The sequence below is a fragment of the Ursus arctos genome, unplaced genomic scaffold, assembly GCF_023065955.2.
Source record: "Ursus arctos isolate Adak ecotype North America unplaced genomic scaffold, UrsArc2.0 scaffold_16, whole genome shotgun sequence".
In the NCBI taxonomy this organism is placed as follows: domain Eukaryota; kingdom Metazoa; phylum Chordata; class Mammalia; order Carnivora; family Ursidae; genus Ursus; species Ursus arctos.
The window spans coordinates 23,323,680-23,351,651 of NW_026622830.1; the positions used below are offsets into that span (position 1 = coordinate 23,323,680).

A 27,972-nucleotide genomic window follows, 5' to 3' on the forward strand; every position below is an offset into this window, starting at 1 on the left:
GGGTATTTGAACCCAGCTCATCTGGCTCTAGAGCTGGGTTCTAAACCATTATTATCTACCAGGTTGATGTGGGTATTCAGGTTTGGGTCAGTAGAAATCGAGATTCAGGAGACAATGGATGACGGTGGAACTAAGGTCCCATATAGTCTAGAAAATGCTCTGTTTCCTCCTCCAGCACCATCAAGAGGGACAACTTTACTGCTCGTCTCTTTGACATCCACAAGCAAGTCCTGAAAGAGGGCATTGCCCAGGTAACCATTCCCCACTCCACCCCAATGCAGGACCTGTCCCTCCCTTTTTTGACCAGAAGAATTTGGCTCAGACCCTGCGCTCAGGGGACTCTGCCTCTCATTGGTCCCCACTGGATTCGGACATCAATGACCAATCTGGGGATGACAAAAAGAATGATTCCACTGACTTTTGGAGTATTACCCAGCAACTCTGATCTCTGTGTAGAATATACATTACCTGTTTGTTCCATGGCTAGGCCCTCAGTCAGCCCCTGGGCAAATATACTCAGCCTTCGGTTTTCCCCACAGACTGTGTTCCTGGGCCTGAACCGCTCAGACTACATGTTCCAGCGCAATGCAGATGGCTCCGCAGCCCTGAAACAGATTGAAATCAACACCATCTCTGCCAGCTTTGGGGGTCTGGCCTCCCGCACCCCAGCTGTACACCGGTGGGTCCCTTGGGCAACACTGGGCACGCTGGTGGGGTGAAAGCCTGATAGGCCAACAATTACAGGCCGGGGCAGGGATCTCCAATTCTGACTGTGCCTTCTTAGGCCCTGGGTCATGTGTTTCCCCTTGCAGCAGTTTCCACTTGTAATTAGGTCTTAGTATGTCGAGGAGAGAGGGGACCTCGTGGTTCATCGAGTCCTGCCCCCTCGTCCGTACAGGTTCATATTCCAAGCTGAGGAAACAGTATCTGAGGTGAGAAAGAGTTTGAAGGCCTGAAAAGAGTTCAGGATCCATGGCAGAGAGGGATCAGTGACTTCCCATCGGGAGGCTGGACCCTGGTAGCAGCCACTTCTAGCCAGCAGTGATGCTTCAGGTTGCTGTGAGTCCAGATGGTCTGCAGCAGGATTCCAGACAGCAAGCACCTGGGGCTCAGGGAAAGGAGTTCCAGCCCAGTGGGAGGCTGGTATAGAGCAGGAACACAGGGTCTCGGGGCTCTGGGCACGTGCACGGCGCCAGGGTGTGGGTGGCCCAGTACATTCTAGCCTGAGGGGGATCCTACAGGAGCACGATGATAAGATGCTTTTTAGTGTTCAGCTAAATCTCCAAGTGATGTTCCTATAAGTGTCTGTGAGTCACAGGCAGAGGGGTCTTCCAGATCCACCCAATTACTGAACAAACATCTCTCTTCCAACAGACATGTTCTCAATGTCCTGAGTAAGACCCAAGAAGCTGCCAAGATCCTCTCCAATAATCCCAGCAAGGGACTGGCCCTGGGGATCACCAAAGCCTGGGAGCTCTACGGCTCAGCCAAGTAAGGGGGAGAAAAAGTGGCATCAGAATCCTGCTTTAGCCTCAGCAACTGCTTCTTTGCCTGACATCATTAGGAAATGAGGGATTTTTTCGGGAAAGAGAAGCTTATAGCTTTCAGTGCCAAAATTGTTTTCATGGAGTTTTGGGGCTTTCTTCTTAAATAAGAGCTGCAGACTATAATCTTTTCTTGTTGGTTAGAGGTCATCATTATCTGTCAGTGATTGCATCTTGATGTAGCATAAGGCAGAGGAGCTACCTAGACTAGAGAGGTGTGGGCGGCTGTTTGCCTGCACTGATGGCCCCAACTGTTAGGCTTTATGCTCCTGTTCCTTTTCTTCACAGCTTTTCTGTTTCTCTGCTGTCAGCTCTTACTTCGTACTGCTGTCAATGTGCTTCCCGTCCCCAGACCTCCTTTCTGGTCTGCTGGGGTTTGGGAAAGCAAGTGGTCTGGGTTGTTATGTAGTGTCTAATGAGCATGAGAGCCTCTTTGATGAGTAAATGCATAAGCTTTGATTTAGGGATTTTGTAGTGCCTGTTTTAACTGCTTAGAGGCATTTTTTGCTTCTTTCCTATTTCTCAACCACGTGTAATGTATGAGGATGCCAGGTAAGTGACTTCTGGATAACTGAGGGGTCACTGTACCAACAGTTTTTGTAATGTTTACATAGCTTTAATAGTTAACCCTTAATGAGCACTTTCTAGTGCCATACTTTGTGCTAAGCACTTTACATGGAGGATCTCATTAGATCCTCCTATCAAACACTCCGAGACAGATACCACCCATCTCCCTCATTTTACAGATGAGGAAACTGGGGTTCAGAGAAGTGAAGTGAATTGTTCAGAGTCAAATGGCGAGTTGGTGGTAGAGCCCAGAGTCCACTGCCTCTAGAATCTGCATCCTTAATCATGTTATTGCCTCTGAGAGAGCCTCTCTGGGCTTGCTAGACTCGCAAGACTCAAGACACCTTGGACTCTGAGTAATTAGAAGGCATCAGATGAATACTTTGTCAAGTAGAACTCTTGGCTAAGTTGTATTTTGGGAGATGGGAGCCAGGAAGGGGTCAGCCGGGGAACTGCTGATGGACAAATGCTGCAAAGGGTTTCTTCTTCCGGGCTGTGGATGATGTGCAAAGACTCATGTGCCCAGAACTAGGCTGTGGTGCACAGGAGCTGTGGGCACCCGAGCTGGGACTGGCTTCTCTCATTTTGAAAGTCAGATAGGCACTCCTGCTGACCCAGCATGTGACCTTCACCTAAGTCCATTCTTTTCTCTGAGAAGCAGTTTCCTCATTTGTGAAATGGGGACAATAATAACAATACCTAAGAGGGTAGGAGTGAGAATTAAATGAAATCATGGCTTTGAAAAATGCTTTTAAAAAACTTGGTGAGAAATGGAAAAGTCTCTTCAATAAATGGTATTGGGAAAATTGGACAGCAACATGCAAAAGAATGAAACTGGACCACTTTCTTACACCATACACAAAAATAAATTCAAAATGGATGAAAGACCTGAAAGACAGGAACCATCAAAATCCGAGAGAAGAACACAGGCAGCAACCTCTTTGACTTCAGCTGTAGCAACTTCTTACTAGACACGTTGCCAGAGGCAAGGGAAGCAAAAGCAAAAATGAACTATTGGAACTTCATCAAGATAAAAAGCTTCTGCACAGCAAAGGAAACAGTCAATATTAACTAAAAAACAGGCGGTGGAATGGGAGAAGATACTTGCAAATAACATAGCTGATAAAGGGTTAGTATCCAAAATATATAAAGAACTTACACAACTCAACACACAAAAAACAAATAATCCAGTTAAAATGGGCAGAAGTTGTGAATAGACATTTTTCCAAAGAAGACATCCAGATGGCTAGCAGACACATGAAAAGATGCTCAATATCACTCATCATCAGAGAAATACAAGTCAAAAATAATGAGATATCACCTCATAACTGTCAGAATGGCTAAAATTAACAACACAGGAAACAACAGATGTTGGCGAGGATGCAGAGAAAGGGGAACCCTCTTTCACTATGTGTGGGAATGAAAACTGGTGCAGCCACTCTGGAAAATAGTATGGAGTTTCTTCCAAAAGTTAAAAATAGAACTACCCTATGATCCAGCAATTGCGCTACTAGGTATTTACCCAAAGGATACAAAAATACTGATTCGAAGGGATACATGCACCCCAATGTTTATAGCAGCTTTATCAATAATAGCCAAATTATGGAAAGGGCCCAAATGTTCATCAACTGATGAATGAATAAAGAATGAAGTCTTGCCGTTTGCAACGACATGGATGGAACTAGAGGGTATTATGCTAAGCGAAATAAGTCAGTCGGAGAAAGACAAATACCATACGATTTCACTCATATGTGGAATTTAAGAAAACAAAACAGATGAACATAGTGGGGGAAAGAAAAGAGAGGCAAACCAGAAAACAGATTTTTAACTACAGAGAACAAACTGAGGGTTACTGGAGGGGAGGTGGGCAGGGGGATGGGTTAAATGAGTGATGAGTATTAAGGAGGGCGCTTGTGATGAGCACTGGGTGTTGATGAATCACTAGATTCTATGCCTGAAACTAATGTTACACTATATGTTAACTAACTAGAATTTAAATAAAAACTTGAACGACTCAAAAATTTGAAAAAAAAAAAAAAAAAAACCCCAATCTTGGTGAGGATCATTATGTGGTTCTTCCAACAGTAGTACTAGTAATAGTAATAATAGCAGCTACCTTCTAAGCAGTACTAGTTTCATTTTACAGAAGAGCAAACTGAGGGCTCGGAGAGGTGGAATAGCTTGCCCAAAGTCACACAGCTAGTAAGTTTAGAATTCATGTCTGTCTGCCTCTAAAGCCTGCTTTCTCTCTACTACACTGTTCTGCCTCCAAGAGGAATGGTCCCAATAGTATAGATTGGAAAACTGAGGCTCAAGCATTTACAGAGCAGGTGAATTTTCATCAGTTATCACATAATTTTTGAGAATTTTTTTAAAGAAGTCTGGATATGATTTATGATTCCTATTCGGAAATTTATTCAAACTCTTTCAAAATATTAGTGCCTGTGGTTAGAGTGAGTAGGGATAAGAAAGGAGGATTCTTGGTGTAAAGTGTTGGGAGCTATGATCAGGAGTCCTCACTGCCAGCCAGCACACTACTGCCACTTTACCTTCCTTAGCTGACAGCTTTCCTAGCCCCACTCCCAAAAGACTGTTCAGAACTGAAGGCAGGAGGAAGTAGAATATGTTTTCTGAGTCTGGCTGAGATTATTTGGCATAAGGCAGGCTGACTTAACCAGGGAATGCAGTTCCACTTTAACCTACAGCCTCCAGCCTCCCTCCTCCGCGTCTTCTTGGAGGTGGGCCAGCCTGGGCCAGGTGCCACCTTCCCACCCATGAGCAGAGCAAATCAGGCTACAATATGAAAAGCAAGGCCATTGGCCCTTGGGACTCTCTCAGGAGAGGAAGGCTTATGAGAGCACCATTTCTAGCTTGTCTCTCAGATACCCAACTCAAAGCCAAGACTCAGCTCAATGTCATGTCTGACCTTAAGAGATTTCAGGCAAGCCAGGAGAGGAGGCATACTGGGACCTGAATTTCAGCTAAGTGGAAAGGAGTCATGCAGAAGGTAATCCAGGAGGCTCAGCTGAGGTAGGGAAAAACAGAGACAAACAGACCAGAGGCCAAGTACAGGAGGAAGGAATCCACGCTTAGATTGCTAGGCCAAAATCTAGCCATCCTAGAGTCCCAGTAAGAATCCATGGGCACACAGCAAAACTGGAGTTTAGTACTCTATTACTGCTGAGTATTGCCCCTCAAAATCATCTCGTAGGAGATTGGACCTGTCTTTGATAACTAAAAATAGCCTGATTGGTAGCCAAATAGTTTTCTTGGCATTAGCTTCCCCCTGAGTCCTTGAGCTCCTGCTTCTTTAGGAAGTATGTGGTTAGCAAAAAGGAAGAGGTCAGGGAAGCCTCAGTGATCCCACTAATACTGTGGAACCAAATGTGTCCCTATGTACATCACAGAAATGTTGGGAGGCCCCAAGAGACAATGCTTTATTTATAGTTGGCTCTGTAGGGTTCTGTAAGATTCCACTGAGCTATTCTAATGTATCATGCAAGAACCACACAAAGAACCACATTCTATGCTTTATAATCTAGTAATAGGGTCATTAGCCTCCAACTTACAACATTATTCTTCTATAAAATATTCTTCCATACTTTCCCCTGTTTATTTTTCCAGAAAGATTTTAAAATCATTATTTTTAAGTTCTTAGAAAATGTCCTCTTGGGTTTTTGAGATGATTTAAACCTAAATTTTAGTTTGCACAGAGAATTAACATCATTACAATATTTCATCTACCCACTGAAGAAGGAGCAGAGACATCTCCATTTTGTCAGGTTTCCTAGTTTCAGGAAATAATGTATTGTAGCCTCAGGTATCGCCTGAGATCCTCCTGATTTGAGAGAATATCTGCTCTTTCAGGGAAGCTGTGTTCTTATTCTCATTCCTGAAAGGGGTGGGATGGAGGGAGGACAAGCTTTGTAGCCACTTCTGCCAACTGTGTTTGCTGTTTCCCCAGCGCTCTGGTGCTACTGATTGCTCAAGAGAAGGAAAGGAACATATTCGACCAGCGTGCTATAGAGAATGAGCTACTAGCCAGGTAGGTAAAGGAGGGGAGACCTCCATATACGGCCCCAGGATTGTGAGGATCCATTCAGACCAGAGCATCCATTCCTTCTGACCTTTGCCCATCTTTTCCAGGAATATCCATGTAATCCGTCGAAGGTTTGAAGATGTCTCTGAAAAGGCGTCTCTGGACCAAGACCGAAGGCTGTTTATGTAAGTGTTCAGGGAGCATTCCCCAAGGATCTGTTAGAGGGCTGCCTTAGGAAACTCATCCTGCCAACCATTTCCTCCAGTAATCCTTTCTTCTGGGAGATGCGATAGCTTACTTCCTCCTCTGAATTTTAGGGGCAAAATACCCCATCATCTCAGGAAATTTTGGAGAAGACTGGTCATGTTCTGCTTCTAAAGGGTTGTATCAGAGCTATTGACATTCTTGATAAGGGCCTTCTTAAAATAACGTTGGTTGGAGCGCCTGGGTGGCTCAGTCAGTTAAGCGTCTGCCTTCGGCTCAGGTCATGAACTCAGAGTCCTGGGGTCAAGCCCCACATCGGGCTCCCTGCTCAGGGGGGAGCCTGCTTCTCCCTCCCCCCACCTTGCTTGTGCTCTCTCTTGCTATCTCTTTCTCTCTCAAATAAATAAATAAATAAAATCTTTTAAAAAATAAAACAACCTTAGTTTTCATATGCCCCTGGGCTCCTCAAAGTTTTCTTGCCCCTCTTGGTAGCTGGTCAAGTGAGGCCAGGGCAGTTGGGCTGGGTAGTCAGGGAGGAAGAGCAATAGCTCGTTCATTCTGTGATTGATCTGAGAGCTGCTCTCTGAGCCCAGGCAAGACGTCAAGGGGCCTGGATTTGTGTTCCAAGCCAGGCCCTGTGCTTCCCTCCAGGGGAGATTCCACCAAGTGACTTTAGTATCACTTAGTTGGGTAGCATTGCTTGCAACACACATATTTAGACCTGGAACTTTATAGGTTTCTTTTTTTAATTTGTGATTAAAATTAAGAACCTCCACGAATTTCACAATACCACTTACTATTTTCAAAATGTGCTTTTATAACAAAGTCATTAATTTACTTTCCAGATATATCAGACAATATCAAATAAATCAAAGGGGAAGAAATTTAAAAAGACAGTCTGTGTCTTTTTTTTTTTAGAATAACAAAATTTGGGGGCGCCTGGGTGGCACAGCGGTTGAGCGTCTGCCTTCGGCTCAGGGCGTGATCCCGGCGTTCTGGGATCGAGCCCCACATCAGGCTCCTCCGCTATGAGCCTGCTTCTTCCTCTCCCACTCCCCCTGCTTGTGTTCCCTCTCTTGCTGGCTGTCTCTATCTCTGTCGAATAAATAAATAAAATCTTAAAAAAAAAAAAAGAATAACAAAATTTGTTTTACTAAAATGTAAGATTTACAGAAGTTTCCAGACAAGCCATACAAAATAGTCAGAAGCTTTTTCTTGAAGGAGGAATTCTACACTTGACAGCAAAGTCACAAAGTTATTAGTGAGGGCTGTGATGTTTGTTTAATTTTCCCATATTGGTTCTGACAGTCAAGCTTGTCCATCTACAGCATCTAAATAAAGTTGGACTTGGCTAGAGAGCATATGCTAAAGAACTGGTTAGCTGCTTCTAACCAATGCAATTAGATCACCATAAAAAGGGGGAAAGGAGCCCATAAAATGAAAATAAAACTACCTCTCCCCCTTAAAAAAAAAAAAAGAAAGAAAGGAAGGAAGAAAAACATTCATACCCCTGCAGCTAACCCTGACAACTACCTTCATTCCCAGTGCTTTATACTTAAACCATGTTGGGAGAAATGAATAAAAGCAGAGGGGGCCACTGCTTTTAAATGTTTCACAACAATCCAGATGGTACTTCTAGTCTCTGCTCATGCTTTACAGCAATGAATCAAGACAAGACATAGATTTGTCTTTTAATTGTAGATAATTTGCATTTAATCACCAAAGGACTGAAGGTGTCTGGGCTTTTATTCTGTAGTGTTTCTAAGACTGTGTCCATTAAATGCAAACAAAAAAAAAAGGAAGAAGTCTTGGCAGAACAGGAGAAGTGATGCACACCTGATGATCAGATCGCTTTTAAATATTATTCCTGGCATATAGCCTAGTCCATGCTCTAGCTCAGTGGCTTGGGCTTCGGTGGTCTTCCACTGCTCTGCTACATCATTTGCTAATGGATCATCCGGACTGGGAGCACTTAACAAAGCCTGGATTGATAGTGGAGCTGTGCAGATCTGCAGTGCTGGGGAACACTGAACTTTCAAAATATCTAAACGTATTTTTCCCAACTTATCTACATTAGGATGATCAATTTTAGTCATGAAACATACTTTAGGGGCTGCTGTCGGGTATTCTGGTAAGAATAGTTCAAGTTTAAAAGTCCCTCCCTCAAAGGGGGAATCTTGGGGGCCAGCAATGACCACATGAAAATTATGGGCATTGTTCTCATCTGGTTCTGCTTTAATGCCAGGAACTGGTTCTGCCAGCAAACGCTGGGTTTCCTTGATAATCCTCGGGGCAGCCCGGCCATCTTGTCAGATCCCGAGTTTGGCCTCTGGTCTCGACTCAAGGCAGTCTGTGTCTTGACTAGACTCATAATTTTACATCTGCAGACCCTCACACCTACCATTTCAAAGAATCTCAGCCTAGTTTCTTTTTTTTTAATAATAATTTTTTATTATGTTATGTTAGTCACCATACAGTATATCCTTAGTTTTTGATGTAGTGTTCCATGATTCATTATTTGCATATAACACCCAGTGCACCATGCAATATGTGCCCTCCTTAATACCCATTACAGCTATTTTAAGTAGTATAAGTGTGTTTTGCTAGGCATGGCAATATGATTCCGAGGCTCAGTAAATTTTAGCCCTTTTTCAAAATTTATTTATCTGGTTTGATTCTAGTTGCCTTCTTGTTTCCCTCTGGCCTTCCTAGAATGACTCTAGATCTGGAATATTCTAAAGCATTCCTTACTACATATCTTCATGTTTTAGTGGAAAAAGTGGTGGTATAGGTAGCTACTTTAATTGCTTCCAGTGAACCCCAGTCTGGGCAACCTGTGCAGACTGACTTTGAAAGAAGCCAAACTCATTTTGATGTACCCTAAAATACACTGAACCACTGAACATATCAGTTATAATTTAACACAGCAGCTTTCTCCATCTTGTGTTCTAGGGACGGCCAGGAAGTTGCTGTGGTTTACTTCCGGGATGGCTACATGCCGAGTCAGTACAGTCCACAGGTTGGTATTCTGTTAGACCATTCTCTGCCTCATAAGACCTACCATTGTTCCTCAGAGACCCAGCTCAGGCATCACAACAACCTGGGTTTTTCCCTGAGCCCTGGCCTCGGTGATCCTCAGGGAAATTACTGGTGGAACCTCCTATTCTCCCGTAAGCTTTTTTCTACCTCTCATTCTCTACAAACACACTGTCTTCTAGAATCTAAATCCTCAGGAATCCATGTTGCTTCAACCATTCGTACTGTTTCTAGGGATATCCTGGCAAATGTTTAACAGTCATGTTTCTCAGGGGGAGAGCCCCAGTTTGTAGCATTTGCTGATTTCTGTGGTGTACTCCCATCATGGCCAATTTCAAGCTACCCAACTTAACATTTCTGGACACAGTGTTGGAAAACCAGTTCCACTGTACCACTGACCATTTTCTTCCTGCCAACTCTTACTTCTCTTTTATCTACGTCAGAAAGTTTTTCTGTCCATTCATGTTAATGACAGTAATGATGATATCACTTTATCTTGCTGTCATACCATATAGCTTCAAAATTACTTTCCACATCCATTATTTCATTAATCCTTACAACCACCATGTATGGTGTATAATTATCCCCATTATACAGATAGAGAAACTAAGGTTTGGAGAGATGCAGAGGCTTGCCTAAGAAAGATCCCACAAATTCCCAGGCTTTCTGATTCTCAGTCCAGAGAATCCAGAGGCATTCCAGTATATCATTATTCTCCCCCTGCCCCTAATCCACAGCATGGAGAAGCTAAGAAGCTCTGCTTTCACTTCAGAGAAATAAGTCAGAAGATACCATGAGCAGTATGCTGGGGATCATAAGCCTTTGACTCTGCTTGTCTGTGACCATAGGCAAGTTCCAGACCCTTTCTGGGCTCAATTTCTATAAGCGGAGGAAACTGTACTCAAAAATTGAGGGAGCTCCTTCCAGATCTCTAATTCTTTGAGTATGGGATTCTCCCTAAGGCCCAGTTATATAGGGAGCAGCTCCATAGAGGTGGAAGCTGTGTAGAAGGTCCTTTCCTCTAGAAAGTGATTAGGAGTGGGGGGAAGTTGCTGACTAGAGAAAACAAAAACTGTCCAATGGGGAAATGGATCCAGACTCCAGGACAGACGGGTTGGGGGAAAGGGCCAAAGAAAACTTTAAAAAAAGAGAAGAGGTTGAGCTAACAGGGAAAGAAATTTGTGCATGAGGAGGAGGACATTTTTAGGGAATTGAGAAACTCAGACCAGGTTTAGAATATGAAGATTAAATCTGCAAGGCTCAATGACTTGCTAGGTGACCTAGGGAAAGTCCCTGCTCATCTCTGAATTTTGCTTCCCTGGTTCTAACATAATGGAATACTTCTCTGGGTTTATCTCTGATGTTCTAGGCACTTGTAACTCTGCCTGGAACATCAAAGGTGGCTGAGATCATTGGTGAAGACCAGGCAAAGGTGCTGCAGGTGGACTGATTATATCAAGCGGAGCACAGCATGGGTGGGGGTGGGGGTTGTTTCTCAGGCCTTTATCCTGCTGTGGGCAGTTTGATGTGGTCTGGAGTCAAGGACAGGCTATCCCCCCACTGTCAGAATGGGTACTAGAGCTGGGAGGCATGGTCCTCTGCTGTTTACCTGCCTCTCATGCCCCAAATTCCACAGCACATCCATCCTGTGCTTATGCACCTGCAGGCCTTTACTCATTATGAGTACGCCTTCCCTACTGAGTCTCACCTGACTACTCAGATTTCACTTCATTAAACAACAATAACAAATAATTATTGAGCATTTACAAAGCTCCAAGCACTGTGTTTCAGACACTGGGGATACAATAGGAAATAAGACAGACAAGCCAGAGCTCACATTTTGGTCAGGGAGATAGATAGTCATCAGAAAGTAAGCAAAAATTTAAAAAAAAATTTTTTTCTAGTTGAGGGAAACTCTTTGAATAAAATAATAGGGTGAAAAGGTAGAGAATTATGGGGAAGCCCATATTAAATAGGGTAATTTGGGCTGAGACTTAGGGATGAGAAGGTTCCAACCATCCACTGGAAAAACCAAAAGGAAAAGAATTCCAGGCAGAGGGGAAAGCAGCAAACACAAAGGTGGAAATGACGTTTGTGTGTTTGGCCTGTGTGGCTGGATTATGAGAGTGGGATGGAGGGATGTTAAGAAATTGACATGGTTGAAAGAGGGACAGGAGGCAGATCCTGAAGGTCTTGAGTTTGGATTTTATCTGGAGTACAGTAGGAAGCTGAACTCATACACAAGTGTCCCACCTCTTTCAAACCTCTTCATCCATTTTTCTATACCCTCATACCTTTTGTTATTTCCCTTTTAATTACAGTCGTGTACCATTGTGCTAAACTGTGAGTTCCCTGAGGGCGAGAATCCTATATACTGGAAGAATCCACATCTGCCTCACAAAGATGTTGCAGTGACCCTGGGAGATAATGAATGTGAAGATAGACAGCATGATACCTGGCACCTGATGGATGCTCAGTAGAGGTCAGCCAAAGGGAAATAAAGTAGAATTCCTTTTGTTTTCTTCCCTCTGCAGAACTGGGAAGCACGCCTGCTGCTGGAGAGGTCACGTGCTGTCAAGTGCCCGGATATTGCCACCCAGCTGGCTGGGACTAAGAAGGTGCAGCAGGAGCTGAGCAGAATGGGCGTACTGGAGATGTTGCTCCCTGGCCAACCTGAGACTGTGGCCCGCCTCCATGCCACCTTTGCTGGCCTCTACTCACTGGACATGGTGTGTGGGTAGCCTCTTTCTCCTACCACAGGCTTTCCAGGTGGCAGGAACCAGAACTCAATGTGTTGGGGAGGCTGGAGCTGGTAGTGGGCTAGACTTGGGTCAACAATGCTCTGTGAGAACCCCTAGAGCCCTGGGGAAGGGGGCTGGACTCCATTGTAAGCTCTGTCCGCAAAGGGGGAGATGGGGGTAAGAGGTGGAAAGGGGAAGTAGCTGAGGTGGACAGCAAGAATTGGGGAATATCTATATGGGCTTTCCAGGCCTCCTGCTGAGGAGCCCTGAACTGTTGCCAGAGAAATCTTGCTCTCATTGTACTTGCGCTTTAGGGGTTTGTTGGGGGTCACATCTAGATAGTAGCATCTGGTCTAAGGGGGCCATCACTCCTCCCTTTCCTGCTCTTCCTCTGATCCTGCTCTGCATGACCAGCAGGACCGCAGCTCCTGCCTCTGGCCTAAAACTGCTGGTGACTGCTTTCTTGCCTCCTGCCAGGGTGAAGAAGGGGACCAGGCCATTGCTGAGGCCCTTGCTGCCCCTAGCCAGTTCGTCCTGAAGCCCCAGAGAGAGGGTGGAGGTAGGTGCTTTCCCCTTTGTAGGGCTGCTCAGTGGAAGGGGGCTAGCAGGCTGTTACCAATGCCAATTGGCACTTGCTATGGGCACAGTCCCAGACTCTGGGAGATACAGGAGGAACTGACACAGGCCCTCATCTTGGACAATCTCCCAGGAGACTCTGTGATCAAGTGCTTTTGAGCACAGGGGAACCTGATTAACCATAACTAGAGGGTTTGGACAAGTTTAGTCTGAGGTGCCTGTGGCTTGATTGTGGGGAAGTAGGATAGGGCATATCAGGAGGTTGGATGTCTTCCTGCCTGGTTTGAACTCCTTGAGGGCAGGGATCATGTCCACTTCACAGACACAAAGATGAGTTCTGATCTTGGTCTTAAAGGATAAGTAGGAATTTACCAGGTGGGAAAGGAGGGAAGGCATTCCATATAGAAGGAGCAGCTGCAAGTAGAGGCACCGGTCCATGGCAGTGTATGTTTGGAGATTAATGAGTAATTGGTGAGGCTGGAGTGCAGCATGGGAGATGGGAGGAGGCAGGGATTTGGGCTAGAGAAGATGGTTTGGGACATCATTACAAGGGACATTGAAAATATGTGGGAAATTGGATTTTATCCTGAGGGTACTGGGAATCCATTAGAGAGTTTTAAGGAGGGAAGGGACACACAATTGATCCAGGATCCATGTTTCAGCCATAGTAGAGCTTGCGCTGGATGAGGGGAGACCTTGGTAACAGGGACCATAGAAGAGGCTGGTATAATTATCCAGAAGAGCAATGCAGAGGCCTGGGGTAGGGCTATGACATTGTGGAGTACAGACTGTTAACAAGGGTGGCAGATGGATTCCTTGGGAATCCCAACAGTTAAGAGGAGCAGGAGCCAGTCAAGGAGGCTAAGGAAAGCCATAGACAGGCAGGAGGAGAACCAGAGCAGAATGGTGTGGCGAAAGGTGTGTTTGCTTGTGTGAGTAAGGGCTTGCCTGTTAAAGTGACGTTCCCTCCTTGGGAGCCAGGTCACTGAGCTGGTGTCAGGAACTGAGGCTGCTGACTTGACCACAGAAGGGGAAGGGGCATAGAGTGGAGAAGGTATGCAGAGGGTCCAGGGTCACTGGCCACTGCCATTGCAGGTAACAACCTATATGGGGAGGAGATGGTGCAGGCCCTGGAGCGGCTGAAGGACAGTGAGGAGAGGGCCTCCTACATCCTCATGGAAAAGATCGAACCTGAGCCTTTTGGAAATTGCCTGCTACGGCCTGGCAGCCCTGTCCGAGTGGTCCAGTGCATCTCAGAGCTGGGCATCTTTGGGGTTTATGTCAGGTAAGCCAGTCAAGAGGGTCTCCTTCTTGTCAGAGGGTCAGCCAAGCGAGCCTGGAGGAAGCAGAGGACAGGGAACAGGAATCCTGGGCTTCAGTCCCAGCTCTGCCAGTCCCTAGCCATGTTACCTGTTTCCTTAACTAATAAATGAAGCCAAGGACCCAAGACCTGCCCACCTCACAGGGCTATCAAATGAAGCCCAGATAGGAAGTACTTTTTAACTTGTAGTTTCCTTTGTAAGGAAACTATAAGTAGTATCAAGATGGATGAGAAAGTGACCCTAGACTAGAAGGAGACCCCAGGGAAGAAGAGAATTTGGGTCCAGTTTCCAGGCCACCAGGGATTCTGGGGAAAGGTGGGAGGGGTGAGGAAAATCAGTGCCTTTGAAAGGCTGAGTGGGCCCTGGGTTTGGATTTGAGCACTAAAGAATCAGGAAGAGATTACTTGGGAATTTGTAAGGAATAGTTCTGGTCCCTTAAACCACTTCCTGCAAAATCTGCACTTTAAGATCAAGCAAGGTAGGAATACCAGATCCTACCATGCTCCTGACCATAGCCTTCTCTCTCTAATCTTTCCCTCTAACCACTTGCAGCAGCTCTGCCTGCCACTTCCCCCCAAACCTGGCTATTACCACAACCATCTTGAGAGAGAGGTAGAGAAGGAAACTTACAGTTACAGAACATGAAATATGAGGCTGGCATCATGCTAAGTGCTTTTCCTGCTTTATTTGATCCTCGTGACCATCTTGCAAAGTGAGAGGTATTATCTCTATTTTAAATTAAGGAAATTGATATTTAGAAAGGCTGAGTGACTTGCTCAAAAACACAGAGCTAGTAATTTCCCAGCGAGGATGCAAACCCAAATCTGATTCTAAAATCCTAGCACTTGGGTGTAGTCAGTCACTCATATACTGCTCAGGTGGGACCAGGGAAGGTCTTGGGTGTGGGGGCTGTCTTGGTAATGGAGTTGTGTGTCTCCTGCCCCCATTTCTGTAGGCAGGGAAAGACCCTTGTGATGAACAAGCATGTGGGACATCTGCTCCGAACCAAAGCCATCGAGCATGCAGATGGTGGTGTGGCAGCAGGAGTGGCAGTCCTGGACAACCCATACCCTGTGTGAGGACACAGCCAGGCCTGCCCAGACTTCGCTCAAGAGACCATCTATCCCTCATACTTGTCATTCCTCTCCTAGCCCCTCTGAGGGCCTTCCCTCCCTGCACCTTGGGAGGGCTGGTCTCTTCAGTTCACAGAAGGGTGAATGCTGAGTACCTTCCCCCAGCATTCCCATCTGAGGACCAGAAAAGCTGTGTTTCCCTTAGGTGAGATCTAGAGGCCCCTAAATCCTGGGAGTGTGGGTATAGCTGAAAGGAAGCTGATTTGAGGTAAGCGCCCATAACCCTGCCACCCTCCTCTCAGGCCGTCAGCCTTTCCAGCAGGTTCCAGTGTTTGACCTAGGACAGGACTGAGAGGCAGGAGGAGGGGGGCGAAGGGGCATAGCTTTTCCCCACCTCTGCCTTAAATAAAACTACATTGCTGATTCTGTGATTCCTTGGTTTATATATTTGGTGGGGGAGGAGCTATAACCTGGGTCAGCACACTTAAAGTGGATTAGAGCAGGGGAAATGATTTGGCTATAATCAGAGTCTCCCTAGCCCCAGACCCTAGGATAGAACCCTGAAATTCCAATCCTTAGTCACTCACTAATGTTCCCACAGGATCATAGGAAATAATGCAACTGTGGTGGGACATCACAGGTGTGAACTGGCTTCAGTTGCTTTCCTGCTTAGTTCAGGAGTTTGCCAAAGGGCCTGTGAGTGAAGCCCTGCCTAGATCTGCCCAAACCAACAGTTCTGGAAGGATGATAGTGGGGTATTCCTGAGGAAAACCACTCCCCTTCCCATCCCCCACACAAATCAGAGCAGCTAGTAAGTGTACAGTCTGTAAGATACCTAAGAAAACAAGTCACCGGCTTCTTAAGGTCACAGACTTTATTCCTACAACCAGAGCCTGAGCATGACTGGGGCAAGAAAAGAAGAGTTTCATCTGAGAATGTCTCATGGGCAGGACTGTTCACGAAAGGGTGGGAACAGAGGACAAGGAAGACAAGTTCTTCTGGCCCTAGGAACAAAACACATTTATTCAAGCAAAGAAGCAAGTAATCTGAAAACCCTCTGGAAACAGCCTGTCTGCACATCCCCTGAAGCAAATGGGCAGACAAGCATCGCCATCTGGCACAAAAGAATTCAGATCTAGGACAGAAGCAGCAAAGTATTTAAAAAATAATAATAACTAATTGTTTTGGGACTCACAAATAGGCATTACTAAGGGCAAATGCATACCCAAGCTAAGTACTGGTACTTCCTGAGAGAGCTGACATAGGATTACAGAGCTGCCTCCCTGCTTCAGTCTAGACCTTCACTTGCCCTCCGCATACTTAACTTGGGTAAGGGACATGACCTTCAGGCTCCTGTTCTGGGCTCCAAGAGGTCTTGCAGTCTAGGGGCACAGCAGTCTGAGGCTAACTTGGGCCATGTCCCATCTATCTGGCAGCCACAGGAAGTTACCTCCACCCAAGGGCAAAGCTGGTCCTCGGTCCCAGACAGCTGGTCAAGGGAGGTGGTGTGGGTGAGCACTGGCCCTCAGCACTCCTGGATGGGGCAGGGAGGGTGGGCAAAACTTTGGAAAGCCAAGCAGGGGGAAGCCTGGGTAAAGGGCAAGGTCTTGTTTATTGGATGGTCAGGCATCGGTGGTTGAACAGCTGGCAGATGACAGTTGGGTCAGCCACAGTAGACGTGTCCCCCAGGTCATGGTCATTCTGAGCAATCTTCCGAAGCACCCGCCTCATGATTTTCCCTGGAGGACCACAGCCTTCTGATTACCTGGTAATAGCACTGACCCACTCCAGCCCTGCCGAAAAGGCTTCCATCCACACACACTCCACCACCACTAGACCTTGGCCAATCCCAAACCCAATCCCTTGAGGTTTCTGAACATACCTGAGCGGGTTTTAGGCAAGCCAGGTGCATTCTGGATATAATCTGGAGTGGCAATGGGGCCAATCTTTTCTCTAACTGTAACCAAGAAATCATTAAGCATTTCTTCAGTACCCTTAGCCAGGCTCCCAAAAACCAAGGTAGAGATGGCTTTGTTCCCCACCTATTTCCTCTTCAAGGCCCTGCCCATAAGAGTCGTTCTTAGAGTCATTGCCGTCTTTCTCTCTTTTTAACACATTGTCTTTTACTATCTCATTTTATCTTAGTCTACCTTCATGGAACTCAGACTCTAAGAATCTGCCTGCTAGAGTTTAAATCCCACTTTACTAGCAATATGGCCTTGGGCAAGTGATTTAACTTCTCTGAGCCTCAATTTCTTCAGCTTTAGGGTTAGAGTAACAATAGGATCTATTTCACAGGGGTGATTACAGGGATTAAATGGATTAATGCATTTAAAGTACTTAGCCTAGTGGTGGCACAGAGAATTCTACAAATGTCAGCCATTAGTATCCTGGTGGAGAGACTAGTGGAGACTGAGTGGGAAGAGGCCAATCAGCCCCTAAGGCCCCCTGGGATCTGTCTGTAGTTTGCAGCTTGCTCTTGCCTCTCCCCAACAACTTGCTGTGGTAACTGGGTCCTCAGGTCAGGCCCTATAGTCCCTGCTCAGGGAGGCTCCTCACTCTGCTTCTTGAGCTCCTCGGTGAGGGTGGGGCTGAAGGTGTAGCCATCGCACAGGGTGACAAAGCAGTAGAGACATTCGCCCTTCACAGGATGAGGGTGGCCGACCACAGCTGCCTCTGCAATAGCCTCATGTTCCACGAGTGCTGACTCCACCTCTGCTGTGCTCAGCAGATGTCCTTGTCAAGGGAAAGCAAGTGCCATGAGAGAGATCCCAGCCTCCACCCCAACCCTTGTTTCATCTCTGCATCTTGGTCTGGCCAGATGGGGAAGCCCCTTCATTCATTCCTCAGGTGACCTGCTTCAGTTGTCCCCGCCTCCCAGTTCCCCTCCTCTAGGCACATTCCAGTGTTTATCACTCTTCCTCCAAAACCTGTACCCAGAACTGAATGCTGCACTCCAAGCATGATTTGTCTAGAGGACGTCCTGGCTCGCTCAGAAGGCTTTGGCTGGGACTTGCTGGGAGAGTAGTGCTAACAAGAAGGGAAAATGGTCCCTGGCCCTCACCAGATACGTTCAGCATGTCATCGATCCTGCCAGTGATCCAGTAATAGCCATCCTGGTCCCGCCGGCAGCCTGGAAGGAGAAGAAATGCACAATGTAATAACTATCCCACAGTAGGATACATGATCCACATTACGAAACTGCTACACCCACTAATCGCCCCCTAAGAAGTCTTCCTGCTTCTAAACTTGTCCACATGGTAGCTGGGCTCCAAGATAGCTACACTGATTTCCATTTTCTGATATTCAGACTCCTGTGTAGTCCTCTTTCTCATTGTACTAGGGTAAGTCTGTGCAATCAATAGAATTTGGCAGAAGTGATGGTATGTCATTTCTGAAATTAGATTCTAGAAGACACTGTGGCATTCTCTCAGATGATTTGCTCAAGGGAGAAGTCAGCTGCCAAGTCATGAATAGCCCTATGGAGAAGCCCACGTGGTGAAGAACTGAGGGTTCCTGCCAACAGCCACATGAGTGAGTTTGTAAGTGCGTCCTCCAGGTTCAAGCCTTCAAATGACTGCAGCCCCAACCAACAGCTTCACTGCAACCCATGAGAGATTCTGAATGAGAACTACTGGCAAAGCCACTCACAAATTCCTGATCCTCAGAAACTGTATGAGATAATATTTGTTGTTTTAAGCTGCCAAGTTTGGGGGTAATTTTTTCCATGGCAATAGATAATTAATACACCCACCTAAAGTCTATTCTCCTTAAATCAAAGTTATTTTCTAAACAATAAATCAGTTCTTATCACTTCTCTGCTTACAAGCGCTAAAGGTCTCCCCCAATGTACACTGGATAAAACCCAAAGTCCTCACTGTGGCCCACAAGGCCCCACATTATCTACCTCTCCAACTTCATGTAACATCCTTCTCTTTGCTCACTACACATCAGCCACACAGGCTTCAGTCTGTTCCTCAGACATTTCAAGCTGGTGTCTCTGCACAGAACACTCACTCCAGATTTTCCCATGCCTGGCTTCCTTCTCACCCTGGAGGTCTCTGGTCAAATATCACTTCAAAGAAGCCTTCTCTCACCATCCCATGTATGGTGGCTATTCCTTCAGACATTCTCTGTGCTGTTACCCTATTTATTTTTCTTCATAGCACTTGTCACCAAGATAAGCTTATTTACTTGTTCGCTGAATTTATTGTCTGCCTCCCCTTACTAGAATATAAGCCCCATGTGAACAGAGACCTTGCTTACCTTATTCATGTTAATATCCCCTTAGATCAGTGCCTAGACATAGTACGTGCTCAATAAAAAGCTATGGATGAATGGATTGGTGGACAGAGTCATGGGCAAACATAGGCTCCAGACATAAGGAAGTATATGACATAGTAATACATGCTGCTACATGCCCCATTTCTTTTAGCACAGGAACAGTGGAAACAAGAACCTCTTTCGTCATATATCACGTCAGGTGGTACCATGCTGAGACTCTCCATGCAACACTCATTCCTGCTCTACAGTCTTCTATATAGCTCTACCTGGATATTAGACACTGACACACAGAATACATTCCTCTCTGTTTTTCTTCACCACTAACCAATTCTTCCTGAAAATGGAAGGGAAAGGTACATGTCAAGGTGGGAGATATGGGAAAGGGATAGCCAAGGCTTACCATCTCCTGTCACATAGTAACCAGGGAACTTCTTAAAGTAGGTGGCCTCAAAGCGTTCATGGTTCCCATAGACTGTGCGCATGATTCCTGGCCAGGGCTGCTTGAACACCTAGGGAGAGAGAAAGGCACAGTGGTCACATTGGCTCTACTGTCTCACTGAAAGACTGGAGACGCTGTCTCACTCACAGGCTGGGCAATCACAGTTTTGCCCAACCTGAGGAAAATTGGCCTGAATGTTCTTCCTGAGAAGTAGGACAAAGTACAGGCTTTGGAGATAGACAATCCAGACTGAGAATCCTGGCTCTGCTACTTACTGTGTGACCTCAGGTTAGTAATTTTACTATCTCTAAGCTTCAGATCCTCTTCTGTAAATCACAGAAAATAATCTTTTTTTTTTAAGATTTTATTTATTTATTCGACAGAGATAGAGACAGCCAGCGAGAGAGGGAACACAAGCAGGGGGAGTGGGAGAGGAAGAAGCAGGCTCATAGCGGAGGAGCCCGATGTGGGGCTCAATCCCATAGCGCCGGGATCACGCCCTGAGCCGAAGGCAGACGCTCAACTGCTGTGCCACCCAGGCGCCCCCACAGAAAATAATCTTAACCTCCCAAAGTTACTGTGAGGTTTCAATTAATGGTTTGTGGAAGCTGCCTAGTACAATGTTTTGTTAGTGATAAGCATTTAGTAAATTTGAGTCTCCTCAGGAAACCAAGTCCAGTTTGATACAAATGAAAATAGTCACATAAAAGTGAATAATTATTGTCCCAATCAATAACATCCTGTGATCATAGATTGATGAGATGGATGAAATTCTAGGCTGAGTCAAAAGGCGTGGATTTAAGTCCTGTCCTTGTTACTAACTTGCTCTTACTAAAAGTAAGGTGAGATGGAGGGTGGGGGCTGATGATCTTCCTACAAGTACTAATATAAAAATCACAACAGCTAACATTTGTTAAACACTAACTATTTGGTTCTATGCTAAATCCTTCAAATGGATTATCTAATTTAATTGATCAGCAACTTGGGAAGACAAAAATACTATATTTTACAAATGCAATTTAGGTTCAAAGGGGTTAGGCAACCTATCTGAGGTCACAGAAGAGGCAGAGCTAGGATCTGAACACAAGCAGGCTGACTCTGGAGCCTGGATGATCTTCTAAGTTATGAAGATTCCTTTCACACTAGAATGTTTGTCAAAGGAAGAGTTAGCACTAAGTCTTCCAGACCCAAAAAGTCATCATCAGGAATCTTTGAGCAGAGCCCTTAAGAGCCAAAGTGAACCAAAAGGCAGAGAGGCAGGCTAAACAACCAGAAGAATTTTCTCCAGGGTCTCGCAGAGGATAAACCCTCAACCATGGAGCTTTAGCCACAAGCACCTACCAGTAGAGATTAGGTTCTAAACTCTGAAGCAAAGTACAGCATCCCTTGCTGTACTCTTTCCTCCCAACTCCTCAAAGACATCCAAGGATCAGGACCTCACCAGGTAACCTTCAGCTTCACCTTCCAACTCTTCCCCAGACTCATTCAAAATTGCAGGAGCTACACCAAAGAACGGGAAGGTCTAGAAGCAAACAGGAGACAGCACTCAAGGAGAGGAACGAGGCAACTGTGACTCAACTCTTTACCTTTCCCAAGGACCCTCAGAGCCCCAGGTTCCTCACACATATTAGTTTAGTCCCCCACCCTCTACCTAGGCCCAGAGACTTTACTCCTGTCTAGCCCAGGATCAGCCAAGGGAGCCTCACTCACAGCAGAACCAGGCTTCATTGGTGTGGCACCAGGGAGGGGGGTCAGCATATGGCCACCCTGTGGAAGTCAGAGAGCAGGGGTTCGAGTCAGTCTTCCCACACTGTCCCTCAGCCCCAGCCTTCTGAATCCTTTACTCACTGTCTCTGTCTGCCAGAAGGTGTCCACGATGGAACAGCGCTGGGCACCTACCACCTGGTGGTACCACAGCCAGGCCTCAGGGTTAATAGGTTCACCCACTGTACCTAACACCTGTAAGGATGCCCGGCTATGCCTTGGGCAGGGGAGCGGGAAGAAAGGAAGGCTCTGAGTACCACTGGGAACCAGAAAGACGTGCCCAGGCTCCTCTGCCCCCTCCACTATTCTAAGCCAAGGAGCTGGAATAATGGAATGGAAAAGATTAGCACCTAGCTCTGAGGGACACCCATGGGGCAGCAGCTGGGGAGGGGGTCTCACCGGGTGACAGGCTCATCTCCAAACTTCATGAGCAGGCGGATAGCTGTGGGTGCTGTGTAGAACTTGGTCACCTTGTACTTGTCCACGATGCTCCACAGGCGGCTCACATCCGGGTATGTGGGAATCCCCTCAAACTGACCCCAGTGAAGGCTGGTCATTCCCAGTCCTTCCCAACAGTCCCTCAATTCCCCTATCATACCCCCAGACTCAGTATTTTGCCCTTTCTGACATACCCATGTCTTCACTCCCTTACAGACAAGTCAAAAGACCCTCCCAGTCAGTATATACAACCCTCTCAGAATTCCTCTTTCTCCAGGGAACAGGTCATTGTGTAATTCCCCCGGTCCCTAGACCAAGTGGCCTTGGGAAACTGTCACCCAGGATCATCTTATCCACCCCTAAGTAGGCCAAGTATCCATGGGTCCCAGCTCCCTTCTCACCAAAACACTGGTGGCACCATTGGCCAGTGGCCCATAGGTGACATAGGAATGGCCGGTGATCCAGCCAATGTCTGCTGTGCACCAGAACACATCCTCCGCATGGAAGTCAAACACGTACTTGAAGGTCGTGGCCACATAGAGCATGTAGCCCCCAACAGTATGTACCACACCCTGGAGAAAGAATAGGGCCTCAGCTTGGGTACATGGGCTCACCCCCACAGACCACCAAATGCAGGCTGGGCAGAGTTAGAGGAAGATCCTCTTCAGGAATTCTGGCTCTACCAGCACCCCTTTCATAGCATCCATCTCTCTTCTCTTTTTTTTTTTTTTAACATTTATTTATTTGACAGAGAGAGAGACAGCCAGTGAGAGAGGGAACACAAGCAGGGGGAGTGGGAGAGGAAGAAGCAGGCTCCCAGGGGAGGAGCCCGATGCAGGGCTTGATCCCAGAATGCCGGGATCATGCCCTGAGCAGAAGGCAGACACTTAATGACTGAGCCACCCAGGCGCCCCATCATCCATCTCTCTTCTATCCCCTTTTCTCCATGTTCCCATCTCACACACCATACACATGCATAGTCAGTCATCATTCATATCCACACCCTAAGATGGTATTTCTGAGCCACTTGAATCACTCTCATACACACAAACGGAAATTCTCTCCTCAACCCTACACAATACACACACAGACACGCGTGCACGCTCACACACACACGCATACTTGCCTTGGGTTTGCCTGTGGAGCCACTGGTGTACAGGATGAAGAGTGGGTCCTCAGCATCACACCACTCAGGCTCACACTCATCCTCTGCCTCTTGCATGAGTTCATGCCACCACAAGTCAACCCCTTGGTTCCAGGAGATCTGCAGGGTTAGGAAGACAGGAATGGGCAGGGAAGAACTGTGAACAGCTCAAGATAGGAGCAGAGATACACCTACCTACCTGGCACCTGGGGTTGGGGAAGTACTGCCAGGTGGAGGTGTTTGGTGGGGGGGGGGGATGTAAGGGTGGGATGCGACAGAGAACAGGAGCAGAACAGCAGGCTTCTTGGGTACTCCTAACACCCTACCCCAGAGCTCCCCTTATGTAGCCTCAGACTGAGGAGGACACCTTGGTTGGTCCCTTTTCATCCTTTAGCTCTTAGCTTAAATGTCACCTGCGTAGAAGGGCTTTCCCTGAACAGTGTCTGGTAGATTCCAGACCCCACCCTCACCCTTGCCATTATTCTTGATCACTACACCATATTTCCTTCCTATACAGTACATATTTCTAGTTATTTAGTTGTTTGCTTGATTACTATCTCCCCAACTAGATAGTGACCTCTGTCAGTGCAGTGACATTTCTTTTTTCTTTTTCTTTTTTTTCTTTATTCCCAACACCTAGCAAAATGCCTGGCACTCAATACACATTCTGTAAATTTTTGTCGGATGAATGAATATGCACACACAGGCCTACATACAAACATATGTACTTTGGGACTAGTGGCTTATCAGCGGGGATGCGGACACCACCCAATTCAGAAATGCAAAATTAGTCAGAGCCTGCAGGTGAAGCGGGCACCTGGCCCTGTTAGTATTGAAAAAAGTCAACAGCTTTTGGTCTAAGCACCTTTTCCTGAATGTCTAGACCTCATCCATATCTGCAGGTTCCTGCCGTAGCTCTGCCCCCACCTTCACACCCCTGGTACCAGTGGGTTTCCCATAGAGCTATTTGCTTAAAGTTCCATTCAGCAGAAACCCTGCTTTAAGTTGGTGGAAAAGGACCAATATGGATTTCTTTTCCTAGTAGAGGGATGTCCCCTTATACTAGAGTATCTTTGGTAACTACTTTTGGATCTATCATCCTGAAATTTTTCTAACCTCTCCTTGAAACTATTTTACTTTCCTAGTTATATCATCTCTTTGAGCAGCCAGTTTTCAGAGTCTACTCTGTGCTGAGGGAAGGTGGGATGCCCTGAACTTCTCCAAAAATTGCACTGGATCTTAATCCCAGTTCTGGCACTTCCTACCTATGGAGGACCTTGGTAAAGGCAAGTCCCTTTACCTCAAGCCAGTCCTTTTTAAAATGAGGATAGTCATTCTTTCTTTAATGGTCTCACAGGATTTGGAGAACACCAAAAGAAAAAGGCATTACCTAGAAAATATCATACTTTGAATTGTCCTGTGGGGTGGGAAAGACTGACGAATGTCAGGAAGGATAGAATTTAGTTCAGTGCTACTGAACTCCTCTGGGAAATAAATTCAAGGGTATGAAAATGGGAACTGTTTGGGGTTTGCTTTAGCTGTCACAAAGCCTCTTCATATTCATTAGCTTCTTGTATGTTCAATGCCCCTGGCTGGCAGGTACCCATGATAATATAAGAGAAACACCCTAATCCCTATTCCCATTATATGGCTATATGCTAATTTATTGTGTACATATTTGGTTAAAGAACCCCAAAGTGTTAAAAACATACCTTGATAAATTACAAAATGACTCTCCAACCACTCTGCTCTTTCTGTACTATCTGTCCCTTCCTTTGGAGAGTTTGAAGTGTCTGGCACACAAACATCATAAGAATGACAAGTCCAGGGGAGCCTGGGTAGCTAAGTGGGTTAAGTGTCCGACTCTTGGTTTTGGCTCAGGTCGTGATCTCACAGGTCGTGAGATCGAGATCGAGCCCCATGTCAGGCTCAGCGTGGAGCCTTCTTGAAGATTCTCTACCTCTGCAAACTCCCCCCACTCGTGGGCTCTTTCTTGCTCTAAAATAAATAAATAAGTCTTAAAAAAAAAAAAAAAAAGAATGACAAGTCCAGACTCACTGAGGCACCATAAAAAAAAAAAGACGAAGAAAAAGAAAGAAGAGAAAGAGGCTGCCCACAAGCTAGAAAACACTAAAACACACCCTATTTTTTAGTGGAATAGCCATATGGGTCTACACATACATTGACACAAGGATACTTTTTTTTTTTCTCCTGCCAAATGATCTACTTAAGATGAGGGCCTTAATGTATTTAAGCAAGAGAATGTCAATATTGCTTTGGGCAAATGGTCTACAGTACTGGTACTGGTCTATAGTAGTGGTCTGAATTGTCATAGAAAAGGCACTAGGTACATATAGGGGCAAAATATAGTTACACTGTGGCAATGAGGGGGTTCTCGTAATGTTGTAAAACTGTTTCCTTTGTGGGTATGTGGGTGAGAAGGGCCAGTACCCCAGGTGTAGAACTGATAACTAGCACCAGGAAGCAGGGTGAGTTCAATTAGTGGTTAGTTATGAATTGGGTGTGTGCCTATAAGGGCCCACAGCTTTGAACCAGGAAAAGATTTCAATTTACTGAAATAAGAATTGATTTGGCCTTTGTCCTTGGAGCAGGGCAACTGCCAGGTGTGAGAGAGGAACGTGAGGAAGCCCATAGGTGACATGGTTGAGGAGAGTACCTCCAAATTGTGCCAGGCCCTCCCTTAAAGAATGCTTAAGGATGATGGGATGTGGAGCTCTCTCAAGATTTCTGCAGGTTTGACTGCAATTATTAGACCAACAAACCTGGACTTTGTAAGCCTATTCTTCTGGTCTTTCGTTTTTTGATAACTGATTATTTTCACCTCCAAAAAAACAAAAATCCAGGAGCCTGTGGCCTAAGGGTCTCTGGTATTAATAATTATAGGAGTTTATTTCTTTTCTGGTTCCCCTTTTAGAAATGCCAGGCTGCCTACTATGTTAAAAGCAATAAAAGCTAACATTTATAAAATAGTTACTATGTGCCAAAAACCTTATATATACTGACAAAACCCTATCAGGTAGGTACAGTTATTATCCTTATTCTACAGATGGGGAAGCTGAGGCAAGAAAGCTTACGTAGTTTGTCCAAGCTTCCACAGTAGCAGGTGACAGAGCTAGGATTTGAACCCAAATAGTCTGGCTCCAGAGTCTATACTCTAACCTCTAACCATTGAGTTTGTTACATCTTTCAAGAGAAATGTCTTAGGTCTCTGCCTTTTAAAAGGAAAGTAATGTCCCCTGGGAATCAGATCTGTCTCCAGCATGCTATGAGAACAGAGAACAGAGAAAAAGATTATATTTACCATTAGCCGAAGAGGTTAACCATAGAAGATTTAGACTAAGACACCCTGTGAGGATCGTAAAATTCAGAGGAATAATGGGTTTTATGTTTTGTTTTAATAAAGGAAGTGGTTTCCTTTTAAGCATGTATTATCATCTCTCCATTGCTGATAAGGTAACTGAAACTCAGAGAGGAGAAGTGACTTATTTGAGGACATACAGCTAAAAATCGGTCTCTAATTGCTAGTCTAATCTGCTTTGCGCCTCCACTTAGGACTCTCAGATCTTAAAATCACCTACAAAGTAATTTTTATTCAATCTAGCACTTAATTATATCAGAGAGTTTATGTGCAGTTTATAAATCCCAAAGTAATATATAAATGTATTTAGGAATCTTCTGTTGTCCTAAATAAAACTGAGGTTTTCATTTGTAATACATATCTAACTCCCCAACTTGATAGTGAATTCCCAAGGTCAACTTCTGTACCTCCTCTACTCGCTCTCCTATCTTCTAGGGCTCTGCCCCAGCTAAGTACATAGTAAAAACTTTCTGACAAGTCACTTGGTCCTCTCTCCCACAAAGGTTCTGACCAGCAGTAGTGCAATGGGATGCCTGTTGCTACCTCTATGAGATCCATGCTCTACACCAGTTCAGAGAGGTAGCAACAGGCATTTTGTTTCATGACCCTTCAGAGTAACTTAGATGGCAGAGGACCCAGGGGCAGAAAGAAAGTAGTTAGGTCTGGCAGCCACCTCAATGGGGAAAACAGGCAAAGAGCAAATGGAAACACAGACAAGCACGCAGAGAAGCAGTACCCAAGGCAGTGCAGAGGTGGATACCTGGGGCCAGATGCGCTTGGGTTTCTCTTTCAGCTTACCCTGTTAAGAGCCCATGGAAAGGGTGGTGAGCAGGGTCTGAGTATAAGGGGAGTGGAAGGGAAGGGTCAGTGTGTCCCAAGCCTCTGCTGCCTCCTTTTCTTTAGGCTTCCCTCTTACTGGTCCTCCCAGCCTACATTTTCCTGATCTTGCTCCCAACCTCTATATCCTCGGAACCTCTAATACTGAACAGGGTCTCCACAATCTCTCTAGAGTAGACCATAGCCTCTCTAGACTAGACTATAGCCTCTCTAGCTCTGTGACCACTCAGGGCCCCTCAAGTCACAAATCTCAGGAACCTTTGTCCTTCTGAACCCTGGAGCATTCATCCTTCATGCCCCTTAGACCTTTAGGCTTTTCCACCATTTCCACTAAAAGTGCTGGATCCAAAGCTAATAAGGGCCATATCTTGAGGGCCAAATCCTGATCCTTCCATGGTGGGGCCATAAAGGTATCCCACCCCAAGACAGAGACCAGTACATATTGTCACCCAAATCATCCCATTTCTTTGTTTCTTTCCTTTCTTTCTTTCTTTTTAAATTGAAGTATAGTTGACTAAGTCAGCCCATTTCTAACCTAAGCCCAAGTCCTGGGGTCCCTTGTACCTATCAGGATACCCCAACCAG

General features: G+C 45.8%; 2 protein-coding genes and 1 pseudogene across 7 annotated transcripts in view; 1 reads left to right on the plus strand and 2 right to left on the minus strand.

Annotated features, from left to right (window-relative positions):
- The window catches only part of GSS (glutathione synthetase), a 46,299-nt gene that overhangs the window by 11,564 nt on the left and 6,763 nt on the right, over nt 1-27,972 (plus strand). For 3 of the 5 annotated variants that reach the window (XM_026503351.4, XM_026503352.4, XM_026503355.4), the window contains 10 exons: nt 176-251; nt 540-679; nt 1,375-1,491; nt 6,076-6,156; nt 6,258-6,335; nt 9,307-9,373; nt 11,925-12,119; nt 12,609-12,690; nt 13,803-13,992; nt 14,985-15,533. In XM_026503351.4, coding sequence (XP_026359136.2) covers nt 176-251; nt 540-679; nt 1,375-1,491; nt 6,076-6,156; nt 6,258-6,335; nt 9,307-9,373; nt 11,925-12,119; nt 12,609-12,690; nt 13,803-13,992; nt 14,985-15,108 — 1,150 coding nt within the window. In that variant the 3' untranslated portion in view covers nt 15,109-15,533. Of the gene's footprint in view, nt 1-175; nt 252-539; nt 680-1,374; nt 1,492-6,075; nt 6,157-6,257; nt 6,336-9,306; nt 9,374-11,924; nt 12,120-12,608; nt 12,691-13,802; nt 13,993-14,984; nt 15,534-27,972 lie in introns of those variants that run through there. The other 2 variants (XM_057312572.1, XM_057312573.1) reach the window with 2 other exon arrangements.
- LOC130543773 (ubiquitin-conjugating enzyme E2 N-like) lies at nt 7,830-11,928 on the minus strand (annotated as a pseudogene).
- ACSS2 (acyl-CoA synthetase short chain family member 2) overlaps nt 15,962-27,972 on the minus strand; it is a 46,100-nt gene continuing 34,089 nt past the window's right edge. The window contains exons 8-19 of one of the 2 annotated variants that reach the window (XM_026503349.4): nt 27,311-27,349; nt 23,154-23,291; nt 22,429-22,599; nt 21,989-22,122; nt 21,674-21,806; nt 21,536-21,592; nt 21,267-21,347; nt 19,787-19,895; nt 18,167-18,235; nt 17,662-17,838; nt 16,985-17,059; nt 15,962-16,841 (exon numbers count right to left, since the gene is read on the minus strand). In XM_026503349.4, coding sequence (XP_026359134.1) covers nt 16,714-16,841; nt 16,985-17,059; nt 17,662-17,838; nt 18,167-18,235; nt 19,787-19,895; nt 21,267-21,347; nt 21,536-21,592; nt 21,674-21,806; nt 21,989-22,122; nt 22,429-22,599; nt 23,154-23,291; nt 27,311-27,349 — 1,311 coding nt within the window. In that variant the 3' untranslated portion in view covers nt 15,962-16,713. The remainder of the gene's footprint in view (nt 16,842-16,984; nt 17,060-17,661; nt 17,839-18,166; nt 18,236-19,786; nt 19,896-21,266; nt 21,348-21,535; nt 21,593-21,673; nt 21,807-21,988; nt 22,123-22,428; nt 22,600-23,153; nt 23,292-27,310; nt 27,350-27,972) is intronic. The other variant, XM_026503350.4, reaches the window with a different exon arrangement.